The 13,950-nt window shown below is 39.4% G+C and overlaps 1 protein-coding gene across 4 annotated transcripts in view; it reads right to left on the bottom strand.

The window, feature by feature from the left end:
• Positions 1-13,950, bottom strand: part of CFAP300 (cilia and flagella associated protein 300) — a 37,169-nt gene that overhangs the window by 2,788 nt on the left and 20,431 nt on the right. For 3 of the 4 annotated variants that reach the window (XM_054438899.1, XM_063671379.1, XM_054438901.2), the window contains exons 5-6: positions 5,744-5,916; positions 486-552 (exon numbers count right to left, since the gene is read on the bottom strand). In XM_054438899.1, coding sequence (XP_054294874.1) covers positions 486-552; positions 5,744-5,916 — 240 coding nt within the window. The remainder of the gene's footprint in view (positions 1-485; positions 553-5,743; positions 5,917-13,950) is intronic. The other variant, XM_054438900.2, reaches the window with a different exon arrangement.

Raw genomic sequence — 13,950 nt, 5'->3', positions numbered from 1 at the left:
AGGCGCGTGCCGCCATGCCCGGCTAATTTTTTGTATTTTTAGTAGAGACGGGGTTTCACAGTGTTAGCCAGGATGGTCTCGATCTCCTGAGCTCGTGATCTGCCTGCCTCGGCCCCCTAAAATGGGATTACAGGCGTGAGCCACCAGGCCCGGCAACATTTATGGCATTCTTATTTATCTGCCCTATAAATGATGGTTTGACAGACTAAGAGAACTGTGCTCTACTCCATCTGAGTCACAGATTTAGCTCTAAAATAAGTAGGCAATGTTATTAGATACAGATGACAGAAAGGAAGCCAGGGAAAAAAGTTCAAACTGTTCTCCAAACAAAAGCATACTCTACCAACTTTTAATTTTAACAAAACTCTAAATAACATTGTCTTTTCTCCTAGGCATAACATTGTCCTGATTGTTAACTCCAGTTGTACAACTCTATTAATAAAAAGTAATTAAATTCTTGGTTGCAAAAGTTCTCTCACACTTACATAGGCTGAAACTTTAAAGACAGAAGAGGTAATTTGTATTTTCTTGGTTTGAGGATTCTTTCGAACACTAAAAAAAGGAAGAAAAGGTGATTTTAACATTTAATAGGCACTGGCATATACATTTAAGTAATGATCCCTTTTAGTATTTAAGTGTTCTTATTCATATAGAACATGGAAATACATACTATCCAACTAAGTGGTTTGAAAAAATGGCATCTGAGGCTTCATCCAAGAATGGGCAAGGTCAACTGAATTGAAATAGCAGAAAATTGAATCTTACAGTTAGAAGGTTTAAAGTCAGTCTGAGACTCAGATGATGAAATTACCTTCCCAGGCTACAGAGACAATTATTGGACAAATAGGGATTTGTAAAAATCAGACTGAAGTGTAAACAGCCATACGGGGTAGATAAAAGCATGCTAGACTGAAGACTTAAACAATGTAAATATAAATGCTAGTTCTGCCACTGACCTGTTCTTTCACTTTGAGTAGGATTAACCTTTCTGAGCCTCAATTTTCTCATATGTAAATTGGAATAATATGTTCCTTTTAGTATATGAAAATCAAATGAGATAATGTATATAAAAACTATTTGTTGACCGGTCGCGGTGGCTCATGGCTGTAATCTCAGCACTTTGGGAGGCCTAGGCAGGCGGATTACCTGAGGTCGGGAGTTCAAGACCAGCCTGACCAACATGGAGAAACCCCGTCTCTACTAAAAATACAAAAACATAGCCTGTAATCCCAGGTACTCGGGAGGCTGAGGCAGGAGAATCGCTTGAACCCGGGAGGCGGAGGTTGCAATGAGCCAAGATTGCACCATTGCACTCCAGTCTGGGCAACAAGAGCGAAACTCCATCTCAAAAACAAACAAACAAACAAACAAACAAAAAAACCCCAAAAAACCCAAACAACTATTTGTTAAATTATATACTGCTAAGTTATATCATATTACAAATAATTTTTTTCAGTAGCTTTCTTTCAGTTACTCTCCCCACAAAAGATTTCCTATGGCAATATGTAGTGAGAAAGCAAACTAAGGATTGAGAAAATAAGCTACAGATATATATTTATAATTTGTTACATATATATAAATACATATACACACACTTTATATTTATAATGCCTTACAGTTTGTAAAACATTTTTTACCCAATTTTTAACTTTTTATTATTTTTTATTTTTGTAGGGACAAAGTCTTGCTATATTACCCAAGCTGGTCTTGAAACCCTGGCCTCAAGAGATCCTTCTGCTTTGGCCTCCCAAAGTCCTGGGATTACAGGTAATGGCCACTGTACCCTGCCTCCAAAATACCCTTATATACATGACCTCATTTAAAGATCACACAACTTATTGAGGTAGGCATTATTTTGTCAATTTTATGGACAATATAACTAAAGAAGCTAAATGCTATAATTAAGATAAGCTAAATAAAAGTGGTATTTCTGGGAATAGAATATAGGTGACTCAGAGTCCAGTCATCTTTCTGTTACACCTCAGCTGCTTATCCCTGACCTATACACTCTATAAATATTTAATACATATGTATCAAAGGTATTATTAATGTGTGACATGTATAGGTAAAATTTAAAGGAAGATACCCTCTTCTCTACTTTTTTAGGTGTAAGTACTGCTTCTCCATCTACTACATATGTAAAAGTAATTGGGAGAGGGAGAGAAGAAAGAGGAGGAGGAGGAAAAAGGAAGACTCAGTTTGAGTGGTGTGTGTGTATGTATGGTTGAGCTTGTGTACCTTTTGGGGATGACCAGCCATAGCCATTTCAGGGTTCAAGAATCTTAGGTGGTTTTCATCTCTACTAGATATTTCATTTAGACTTAAACCCAGGATTAAATTGATTTCCAAATATTTCTATGACATAGGTCAAGTTCATTTTCTTTTGATTTCTCTATTGCTTAACATACTGCTTAAAAGTTGAATACTACTTTTAAGATTTTGTGCTTACCCAAGGGATGACTATAACCACTATATATAAAATACTTTGCATACACCTATATAATCACCTAGGTCAATATAAAGAATATATCTATGGTTATATCTAATTCTAAGTATTGATCTGTGGGTGGTTATTTGGTATAAACATACATAAAGATTCACCAAATTGTATGTATATTTATGATTTATTCATTTTACTATACATAAATTATTTCCATTTAAAAATCTGACGAAAGAAAAAACTTTGTAAAAGTGTTTATCAAATCAGTTTAGAGGAAAATTTAGTATTTGATATTAGAACAATCACTTAACACATATAAACATGTACCACAAGTATATCGGCTGGGCACAGTGGCTCACACCTGTAATCCCAGCACTTTGGGTAGCCGAGGTGGGCAGATCGCCTGAGGTTAGGAGTTCCAGACCAGCCTGGCCAACATGGTGAAACCCCACCTCTAATAAAAATACAAAAATTAGCTAGGCCGTGGTGGTATGCGCCTGTAGTCTCAGTTATTGGGGAAGCTGAGGCACGAGAATCGCTTGAACTCGGTAGGCGGAGGTTGCAGTGAGCTGAGATTGCACCACTGCATTCCAGCCTGTGCGATAGAGTGAGACTCCATCTCAAAAAAAATCAAAAACAAAAACAAAAACAAGTATATTGTTTTAGAAAGAAACCACCATTTGTACATTATTAGATGTTAGTTTCTAATAGAAAGAAATCATATTATTCTATTACCTCTGATCCTACGTTAGTATTACTTTAAAATATCTCTAAAATAATTTGTCTAATTTTTTATAGGCCTAGCAAGAAAGTACAGTTATCATCTGTCCTATATCTCTTAAGAAAAAAGGAAAAGGAAATATAAAGTGATATTGATTAGTGCTCTATGGTGTTCTACTAATAATTGCATTATATTAGATCTTTATCCATCACTAATTCCATCCTCTGATAACCATGGTTTTTAAGGATAAAGAAACATAATTTCCATATAATATTTTTTAAAGTGTAATTATATTAATGGTTTGGACATAATATAGCTGTTTCTTGTCAATGTCATTTGCGATTATTTCTGAGGATCAGTCCGATATTGACTCTAAACTCCGGGGTGTCCAGACTATTCTAAGTAACTCTGCACATTTTAAAAAACAAGGACCTGACTGGGTGCAGTGGCTCACACCTGTAATCCCAGCACTTTGGGAGGCTAAGGCAGGTGGATCACCTGAGTCCAGAAGTTTGAGACCAGCCTGGGTAATATGGTGAAACCCTGTCTCTACAAAAAATATGAAAAACTTAGCCAGGTGTAGTGGTGTGTGCTTGTGATCCGAGCTATTTGGGAGGCTAAGGTGGGAGGACTACCTGAGCCCAGGAGGCAGACGTTGCAGTGAGTCGAGACTGTGCCACTGTACTGCAGCCTGGGCAACAGAGTGAGACCCTGTCTCAAAAAAAAAAAAAAAAAGATAAAAAATAAATAAAATAGGCTGGGTGCAGTGGCTCACGCCTGTGATCCCAGCACTTTGGGAGGCTGAGGCGGGCAGATCACCCGAGGTCAGGTGTTTGAGACCAGCCTGGCCAACATGGCAAAACCCCGTCTCTATGAAAAATAAAGAAATTAGCCAGGCATGGTGGCATGTGCCTATAATCCCAGCTACTTGGGAGACTGAGGCAGGAGAATCCCTTGAACCCAGGAGGTGGAGGTTGCAGTGAGCTGAGATCGTGCCACTGCACTCCAGCCTGGCCTGAGTGACACGGTGAGACGCTGTCTCAAAAAATAAATAAATAAAATTAAAAAAATAAAAAAAGGTGTGTTTTATAGGACCTGTTATAATGGATTAAGAAGAAAATATTTTAATAACATTTTTACCCTTTTGTTTGAGTTAGAGACTCCTGAAATCACACTCTGTAGTGTGCTCCCAACATGTGCAAACATAAGGGATGGACTGTGCTAGAATGGATTAGGAATAATATTTATCTGCAAGGGCAGGTTAGACACTGTAAAGCAGTCATACTTTTTCTTAGCATCCAAAAATGTAGAAGAGAATCGCAGGTGAGAATCTGGAGAAGGGAATGTTGGGAAAAATAGCAGTTTCTTCAATGTGTAGGTTCTAAACTTAGTTCTACTTCAAATATCTCCAACACAATCTCCTCCTCCACAGCACAGAGTAGTGAGGAATTCCACAGGTTCATGTGGCTGATGGGGTACAACGCGTTGTGGCAGCAGTGGTAGTAGTATGTGTGTAAGTGCATGAGTGCGTGTGTGTTTGTGTATGTGTAGGGTATACAGAGAAGTATCTTCAGGGAGTGCTAGAAGCAGTCTAGCAGGTTTACATGAACTTCAAATACTTAGGAGAGTATGTTTAATATATTAATAGGTATGTGTATGCTTTTTCTGAAATTCTGTTCCTAACATATCTTCTTCCAATAATCTGTATGTGTTGACAATAACTTGTTCATTAAAATCACAGAGAGATTATAGAAACATTTTTCTGTTTTTAAAACCATAAAATAAATTAATTGCATAACTAAATTATGCAGTTTGCTGTATAGCTATATGACACATGGAATGGATATGAGAATTAAGGTGTTGAGTATAAGTAAAGTAACAATTATGAGTCCAATGAGAAGCTAATTCTGGTTTTCTCCTATTAAAGTAAAATTATATTACTAACTTTTAAGACCCTTTGCTTTCTATTGCTTTGCCTATTAAGATGATCCAATATCCTCATAACTGAAAAACCCAACCAAAGAACATTCACTTCAGTTAAAAGAAAGGTACAAATAAGAAATTTGTAAGGTTTTAATTCTCATTTGATCTTCAAAAAGAAAAATGCTACTAGAATACCTCAAACTGTATAAGCACTGGGATTAATTTGAAAAGGTAAAGATTACATCTACGTGAAAATTCTTCCACTTCTTTGGAACAAAGGTAATAATTGTTTTTACTATTAGTTAAGCAAACTCAAACATCTGGAGGGATCTCTTGTGTTCCCTTCAGATTTAAAAGGAGGCTTGGTAAGAAAAAAAGAAGGCTTGGAAGATGGCAGTTGGTAACAGGTCTGAATGAGGAAAAAAGCAGAAGAGCTAGATGAAGAATGAGGGGACTGAGAACTAAATGAGAGAGAAATCCAGAAATCTTTCTATTCTGGAAGAGAGGGGAAGGTTATGAGAGGGGGGTGAGGGTAGAGCTTTTTATATGCTTTGGTTGTTAATATGACCACTGAATGATGTTGTGTAATTCCATCATGGTTAAACAAATAATTTATTCTATTAACTAGAGATTTACATATTGTGATCTAGCAACATTACCTCACCAGATCCTTATAGATAAGCTTTGTTGTTTCCAGATATGGGCTAATCACATCTTCATATTGACAAAGGGCTCCACCAAGGCAAAGATGTTTGAAAAGACAAAACAGGAACTCTTCTCTATCTGGTTGGCTGAATATTTCATATTTTTCTGAGTCTTCCACTAGCAAAACCTAAGATGATAAAATTCATCTTAATGTAACATAACTCAAGATTTTAACTTTTATGTTTTCAAAGGTTTCATTTTATAGACTTAAAAATAATCTTACACCTATTTTAAGAACCAATCTTGAGTCAACTGAAGAGAGTAACCTGTAATCTGCATTTATTTGCCTCTATTTTATCATTAGGAACTGACATTCAATGAAAAGAACAAATCAAAATTTAAAACACAGTGGCTAAGTCTTCCCTCCTTCCACTTTATTTCTTTATTCTAGTTTATATTTTTAGTAATTGTTTTAGTGTTATGTCACCTCAAATCTTATTTGGAAATAAATAGGAGCATAAATAAATGAGGACACTTCTCCATCCCATAAGGCCTCCATCTTGGCTTCTACCCAGAGACTAAATGGTCATTTTCTAAGCTCTCTCCTCTTATGGATTTTGGATCACTATTGTTCTTACTCCCACAAGTACTCCTTTTTGAACCATTCAGGTGCTGGAACCTCATATCCAGCTCTCGCTTTCCTGCTCTCCTCTAGTAAGATCACTTCACACATCACCTATTGACATTGACTCTTGCTCTTCTGAGGTCTTGCTACCTCATACAGAAAGCAGAAAACTAGATCCGATGTAGGGGATTTTCTTATGCCATTGGGAAATACAGACCACTGATTCATTTATCGATTGTAGTGGGTATAAAAGGTGACCAATGTGAGATATAACATATATTTTTTCCACTGGATTGTTTATATCCTACCTACTTTGTTTATTTTTTCTTCTTTTAGAGATGGAGTCTCACTATGTTTCCCAAGCTGGTGTCAAACTCCTGGGCTCAAGTGATCTTCTTGCCTCAGCCTCCCTATTTTAAAAAAAGAATGTGAAGGCTGGGCATGGTGGTTCGTGCCTATAATCTCAGCACTTTGGGAGGCCATGGCAGGAGGATCGCTTGAGGCCAGGAGCTTGAGGCCAGCCTGAGCAACACAGTGAGACCTCACCTCTACTAAAACCACCCCCCAAAATAAGCTGGACGTGGTGGCGAATGCCTGTAGCCCTAGTGAATCAGGAGGTTGAGGTGGGAGTATTGCTTGAGCTCAGAAGATGATTGAAGCTGCAGTGAGCCACGACTGCACCACTGCACTCCAGCCTGGGTGACAGAGAGAGAAAAAAAAGAATGTGAAATAGCTAAAAATAAAATATAGATATAATAAGACCCAAATAATAAAGGACAAAAAAACTATGGTCAAGAAATAAAGTGGAAAAAAAAATAAATACATACAAACAACTTTAGATGGGAGGGATGTCAAGATGGTTGACTAGAGGCATCTGGCACTCACTTCCTGAACAAAGTAGAACCAAAATAGCAAGTAGATAATCACACTTCAAAGAGGCATCTAACAGAGAACACTGGAATTCAACAGAGAGGTGACAGGAAACATACAAGCACAGAAGGAGCTGGGATTGGCTGGGAGTCTGGAGAGGCTTCCCAATGCAGGGAAATGGTAAGTGAAAGACCCCAGCAGTCTACATTTCTACTGTGGACTCCTGCAATCCTCACCATGGGAGAGCTCCTCAACCCTCATGGGCCCAGAGACTAGTAATAGGCTGCTGCCTGGAGACCACATAATGGCACTGCTCCAGAGAGGAACTCATGCTGGCTGCCACCACCCCTCCCCCACCTCCAAGTCCTAAGCAGCTGCAGGATGGCACCATTTTGAGAATCCAACTCCTACCAGACTGCATCCTTCCTTGGGGCCCAACAGTCCCTGCATCTCCACATCCCTAGAACCCCAATGACATCCCCAAATGTCCGCCCGGACTCTGCATGGTGTCTTGTACCCCGGGGAATGAGTGATGCAGTACACTGAGGAGGCTGCCCTTGAGACAAAGGGAGACAAAGTGTGTGTTCCCCAGAGCCTGAAACCCACTTACCTGGGGCCGCTGTCACTGATAGCAACCTTGCCACCACCAGCAACAGGTCTGCCACGCACTTGCATGTTCTCTGAAGATGGGGTCTCCCACCCACAGCTGAGGGGCTGAAGCATACACCACTGGCAGCGACCTTGTACCCCCCATTCCTTTGGTAGCAGGGCCACTACACACTTGCATGTGCCCTGAAGACTGGCTCTCCCTACTGTTGCTGCCACTACTGCCAAGGCCATTGTTGCTGGGGGCTGAAATGTGTGTTCTCCAGAACCCAAGAGCCACCTGCCAGTGGCTGCAGCCACTGACAGCAACCCCACCCCACTCCCTGCAGCAGGGCCACAGCTCCCTTGCACATGCCCTCAGGATGAGCTTTCTCCACTCATTGCCCCTGCTGCTTCCATTAGGGGGCTTGAGGATCACCCTGCCCAACTCACAAGAGGCTCCACCTGTATGCACCACTGGAGGACCTGAGGACAGCCCCTCTGGCCTGGCACTGTCCCCCATCCAGTGCCCAAGCACACCCAGGACTCTGGGGTTTGCCCCGTCCCATCCACCACTGCTGACATCTGTGCACTCCTCTTGGGGACCTGAGCACAGGCTTACTCAACTGGCCACCACCACAGCAGCTGGCACCCACCCATACTTGCTCCCTGGGGGCCTGGGGATTGGCCTGCCTAGCATGTCACAGCCACCACTAATATAAGTGTGTACTGCTTGGGAACCCAAAGGTTGTCCCACCACTGCTACAGCCATCATCCATTTAATGCACACTGCCTGAGGACCCAAACACACATCCACACACCAAGCCCACCACTAACACTGCTGGCACATGAGCAAGCTGCGTGGAGGCCCAAGAATCAGCCTGCTTGGACCTGCTAACACCACTGCCTGCCTATACTGCTCAGGGGCCCAAGGACAGGTGTGCTTTGGCCAGCTGCTGCCACTACTAGAGCCCAAAAAGTGGCCTACCTGTCCCCAGCAAAACCTCACCCCAGTCTCTACTAACAATTGCAACCTAAGCCACTGAGGAAACCACAGACACCAGTGATGCTGAGTACACCTGAATAAATCATATGGAGACTACACTACTGCATACACCCAGAATCAAAACCAAAATGCTCTACCCAACCACCACCATAAGTACATCTTCGGGAAAAAGTCTTCTAAAAAAGCCAATCCAATAAATTCAAAGAAGTGACTGTTAAACTAGATGCGCAGATATTAATATAAGGACACAAGAAATACAAAAAAGCAAGAAAAGATGACACCTCCAAAAGAACACAATAATTCTCCAGCAACAGATTTAATAAAAAATAAATTTATGAGCTATAAGAAAAAAATTCAAAATAATGATATGGCCAGGCATGGTACCTCACACCTGTAATCCCAAAACTTTGGGAGGCTGAGGTGGGTGGATCGCTTGAGCCCAGGAGTTTGAGACCAGCCTGGGCAACATGGTGAAACCCTGTCTCTAGTCCTAAAAAACAAATTCTCTCAAAAAATTAATGATATTAAAGAAGCTCAGTGAGATACAAGAAAGCACACATAAAGAATACAAAGAAATCAGAAAAACAATTCGGGATATGAATGAGAAATTCACCAAAAAAATAGATATCATTAAAAAGCACCAAACAGAAATCCTAGGACTGAATAATTCAATGAATGAAATAAAAGATTCAATTGAGAGTTTCAACAATAGACTACATAAAGCCAAAGAAAGAGTTTCAGAACTGGAAGGCAGGTCTTTTGAAGTAACCCAGTCAGACAAAAAAAAAAAGAGAAAAAGAATGAACAAAGCCTACATTACATATAGGATACCATAAAGCAAACCCAGTTTTGAATTATGGGTGTTCCAGAAGGTGAAGAGAAGCCCAAAGGCTTAAAAAAAATCTATTTAACAAAATAATAGCTGAAAACTTTTCAATTCTAACAAGAGATTTAGACGACCAGATACAGGAACCTTAAAGATCCCCAAATAAGTACTACCCAAAAAGGTCTTCTTGAAGGCACATTATCATCAGACCATCAAAAGTTAAAGAAAAAGAATTCTAAAAACAGCAAGAGAAAAGTGTCTAGCCACATATAAGGAAACCCTCAATAGATTCACAATGGATTTCTCAGAAGAAATCTTACAGGCCAGTAGAGGATGGGATGATTCAAAGTGCTGAGAGAGAAAACAAAGAAAAAAACTAGCAGCCAAAAATACTATACCCAGCAAAATTATTCTTCATAAATGAAAGAGAAAGTATTTCCTAGACAAGCCACAATGGAGAGAATTCATCATCACTAGGCCTGCCTAAGAAATGGTTAAGGGAGACCTATACCTGAAAGCAAAATTTGAAAACACAGAAAGGATTCAAATATTGCCACTAAAGAAAACCACCAAACCCCAAAGATAAACAAAAAGAGAAAAACGAACAAAAGATATACAAAATAACCAAAAAATTTAACAAAATCACAGAAGTATGTCCTCACATATCAATAATAACCTTGAATATAAACACACTAAATTTTTCACGTAAAATGTGTAAACTGGCTGAGTGGATTAAAAAAAAAAACAAAACTTGATCCAACTAACTATATGTTGCCCATAGCAAACTCACTTGACCTGTAAATAAAACAGTAAAAAGGGACAAAGAAACTCATTATATAATGCTAATGGGGTCAATTCAGGCAGAGGATATACTGTTCTAAATATATATGCATCCAACACCAGCAGACATAAATATATAAAGCAAATATTATTAGACCTAACAGAAGAGATAGACTCTAATACAGTAATAGTTGGAAAATTCAACACCCCACTCTCCACATTAGACAGATCATCTAGACAGAAAATTAATAAAGAAACACTGGATTTAAACTGCACTCTAGACCAAACAGACATCTACAGAACATTTTATCCAACAGTTACAGAATATCTATTCTCATCAGCACATGGAACATTCTTCAGGATAGACCATATGTTGAGTCACAAAACAAGTCTCAACACACTTAAAAAATTGAAAACATACCAAGTATCTTCTCATACCACAATGGAATAAAACTAGAAATCAATAACAAAAGAAATTTTGGAAACTATACAAATACATGAGAACCAACACACATTCCTGAATGACCAGTGAGTCAATGAACAAATTCAGAAGAAAAATTTAAACTTTCTTGAACAAATAAAAATGGAAATATAATATACCCATGCCTATGGAATATAGCAAAATTAGTGCTAAAAGAGAAGTTTACAGCAATAAATGCCTACATCAAAAAAGTACTAAGACTTCAAATAAGCTAATGATGCACCTCAAGAAACTAAAAAAGCAAGAACAAACCTAAGTTAGCATAAGGAAATAAATACCAGAGCACAAATAAACAAAATAGAGACAAAAACAAACAAACAGAAAGGAACTCTAGATGGAGAAAGGCTATCAAAATCGTACATTACACTTAACACTACCACACAAGGGAAAGAGGAAAATACAATGAATTATACAACAATCACTGTCTAGTAGCAAGTGCACTTAATTGTGAAAACTGATTAAGCTCATTCACAGTCTCTACAGAAAACTTACCAACAGGTCATTGCATATAAGAAGTATTTAAAAAACTCAACTCTATGGTGTTGTCCATACACAGTTTATTTATAATGCCTTGATGAAAACCAAGGTTAGGTATGTCTAGGAAAATATAGGTAAGGGAAAGCAGTCCATACTTAATTGCTTTCTGGGTGTGCCACATGTAACACTTGCACATCTCCACTTCCTTCCTTCCTCCCTCTTTCCCTCCCTCCCTCTGTAAGAAAATGATGATGTGTTATTGAGGCCCATGTTTGCAACTATCTGAAGATCTGGCTTAAGAGAAAGGTGAATAAAGTACTTAGGAATGAATAGTTAACACATTTCTTACATGAATACTCTCATATATTGAACTGATTAGGCTGTGCAATTTTTTGGGGGTGGAGGAGACAGGGTCCCACTTTGTCACTCAGGCTGGAGTGCGATGGTGCCATCTTGGCTCACTGCAGCTTCAACTTCCTGAGTTCAAGCAATCCTCCCACCTCAGCCTTCCAAGTAGCTGAGACTACAGGTACACGCCACCATGACCAGCTAATTTTTTTTCTTTTTTTAGATGGAGTCTCCCTCTGTCACCCAGGCTGGAGTGCAGTGGCGCAATCTCAGCTCATTGCAACCTCCACCTCATGGGTTCAAGCGATTCTCCTGCCTCAGCCTCCCTAGTAGCTGGGATTACAGGCGTGTGCCACCATGCCTGGCTAATTTTTGTATTTTTAATAGAGATGGGGTTTCACCATGTTGGCCAGGCTAGTCTTATACTCCTGGTCTCAAGTGATCCACCCGCCTCTGCCTCCCAAAGTGCTGAGATTACAAGCATGAGCCACCATGCCCGGCTAGGCTGTGTAATTTAAAAAAAATAATAATTTTTAAAAATTTTTTGGAATGAATGTGAAAACATAATATTCTATGGCTGTTCTCCCTCTCCATTCACATACAGATCTCTTCAGCTATGTAGCTCTTAGACAGAGGTCACACTTCTGAGCCACAGTCAGGAAAGTGGTTGTTATTAGTACTCACATTACAATGAGCCAATACACTCTGTAGTGCTGCACAATGGGGGACCCTTTTTAGTTCAGGCTGAAGCTGGATGTTAGTTTTATTTTTTATCAGCCAGAAAGCAACCAAGTTAAAAGCCTTTCCTCCCTATTGCCACAGAGTAGCAATGAACCCAAGAGCAAGCCATACAGGCAACTAGTAGAAAAACACTGAGCTCCAGCATTTCATGAATAGAGGTGCTATTCATGGCAATAAATAAGACAGACAGCAAGTAGTTTTGCAGAGTATTCTGTTGGAAAACTAATACTTCTTTTTTTTAAAAAAAATGTCCACTGATGATGCTTTTTCTGTAGAAGTGACAGTGAATTATCTAAAATTAGAGGTAAGGGTCTTTAGACCCTTATGCTAGAGGAGTGTGAGAGAGAAGAGCTGACAGTAGTACTCAAAAGGAGGGAAACCCAGACCAAACATTTCCTGATTAGTAATTTCCAATCCTTGGTAAGGAGAAGCAGAAATTATATCAGATCCCTACTGCATAGTATTTTTTGTTTTGTTTTGTTTAATTTTTTCTTTTGAGACGAAATCTTGTTCTTTCACCTAGGCTGGAGTGCAGCGGTGTGATCTCAGCTCACCGCAATCTCTGCCTCCCGGGTTCAAGGAATTCTTGTGCCTCAGCCTCCCAAGTAGCTGAGATTACAGGCACCCGCCACCACACCTGGCTAATTTTTGTGTTTTTAGTAGAGACAGGGTTTTGCCATATTGGCTAGACTGGTCTCGAACTCCTGACCTCAGGTGATCTGCCCACCTTGGCCTCCCAAAGTGCTGGGATTACAGGAGTAAGCCACCACACCCAGCCATGTATATTATTTATATTATCTTATGTTAGATATACTTCATTTACGTAAGAGCAAACTATATGTAGTCTCATTCAACTGTGTGTGTTTGGGTATTCTCAGTCAATTTTATTTTCTTCTTTAACTAAGTTAATGAGTGCTTTTAGGTATTGCCTTAGTGTAGACTGGTTGGATGCCTCCCTTTCTCCTACAGACAAGATTCCTGTGTCCGGAATGATGGATCAGTAGCTTCCCTAGTTCACTGCTAACTGGATTTGTAATACATCAGACTTGTACATCTCCCTTCTCTCTTAATTGAGGATAATAATAACAGTAGTAATTAATAGTAGTTGTTAATATTTTGGAAAACTTACTAAGCTCCAGCCATTGTGCTAAGCAGAGTAAGTGCATTATCTCACATAATTCTCACATTATGCCTACTTTATAGATGAAGAAACTGAAGCTTAGAGAAGTTAAGGATCAGTTACTAAGTGACAAAGACTGGATTTGAACATATGGCTATTTGACATGAAAGTCCTCATTTTTAACTACTTTAACACTCTCGATAATTGTAACAATGATAATATCAATAATACATTTCTTTTTTCTGCTTTTTAGAGACAAGGTCTCACTCTGTTGCCCAGACTGGGGTGCAGTGGCACAATCATAGCTCACAGCAGCCTCAAACTCCTGGGCTCAAGCAATCCTCCCACCTCAGCTTCCCAAG

The sequence above is a fragment of the Pongo pygmaeus genome, chromosome 9 (genome assembly GCF_028885625.2).
Source record: "Pongo pygmaeus isolate AG05252 chromosome 9, NHGRI_mPonPyg2-v2.0_pri, whole genome shotgun sequence".
NCBI classification, from domain to species: domain Eukaryota; kingdom Metazoa; phylum Chordata; class Mammalia; order Primates; family Hominidae; genus Pongo; species Pongo pygmaeus.
Note: the sequence above shows the minus strand (reverse complement) of the source record. Positions and strands in the feature narration are given on the sequence as shown.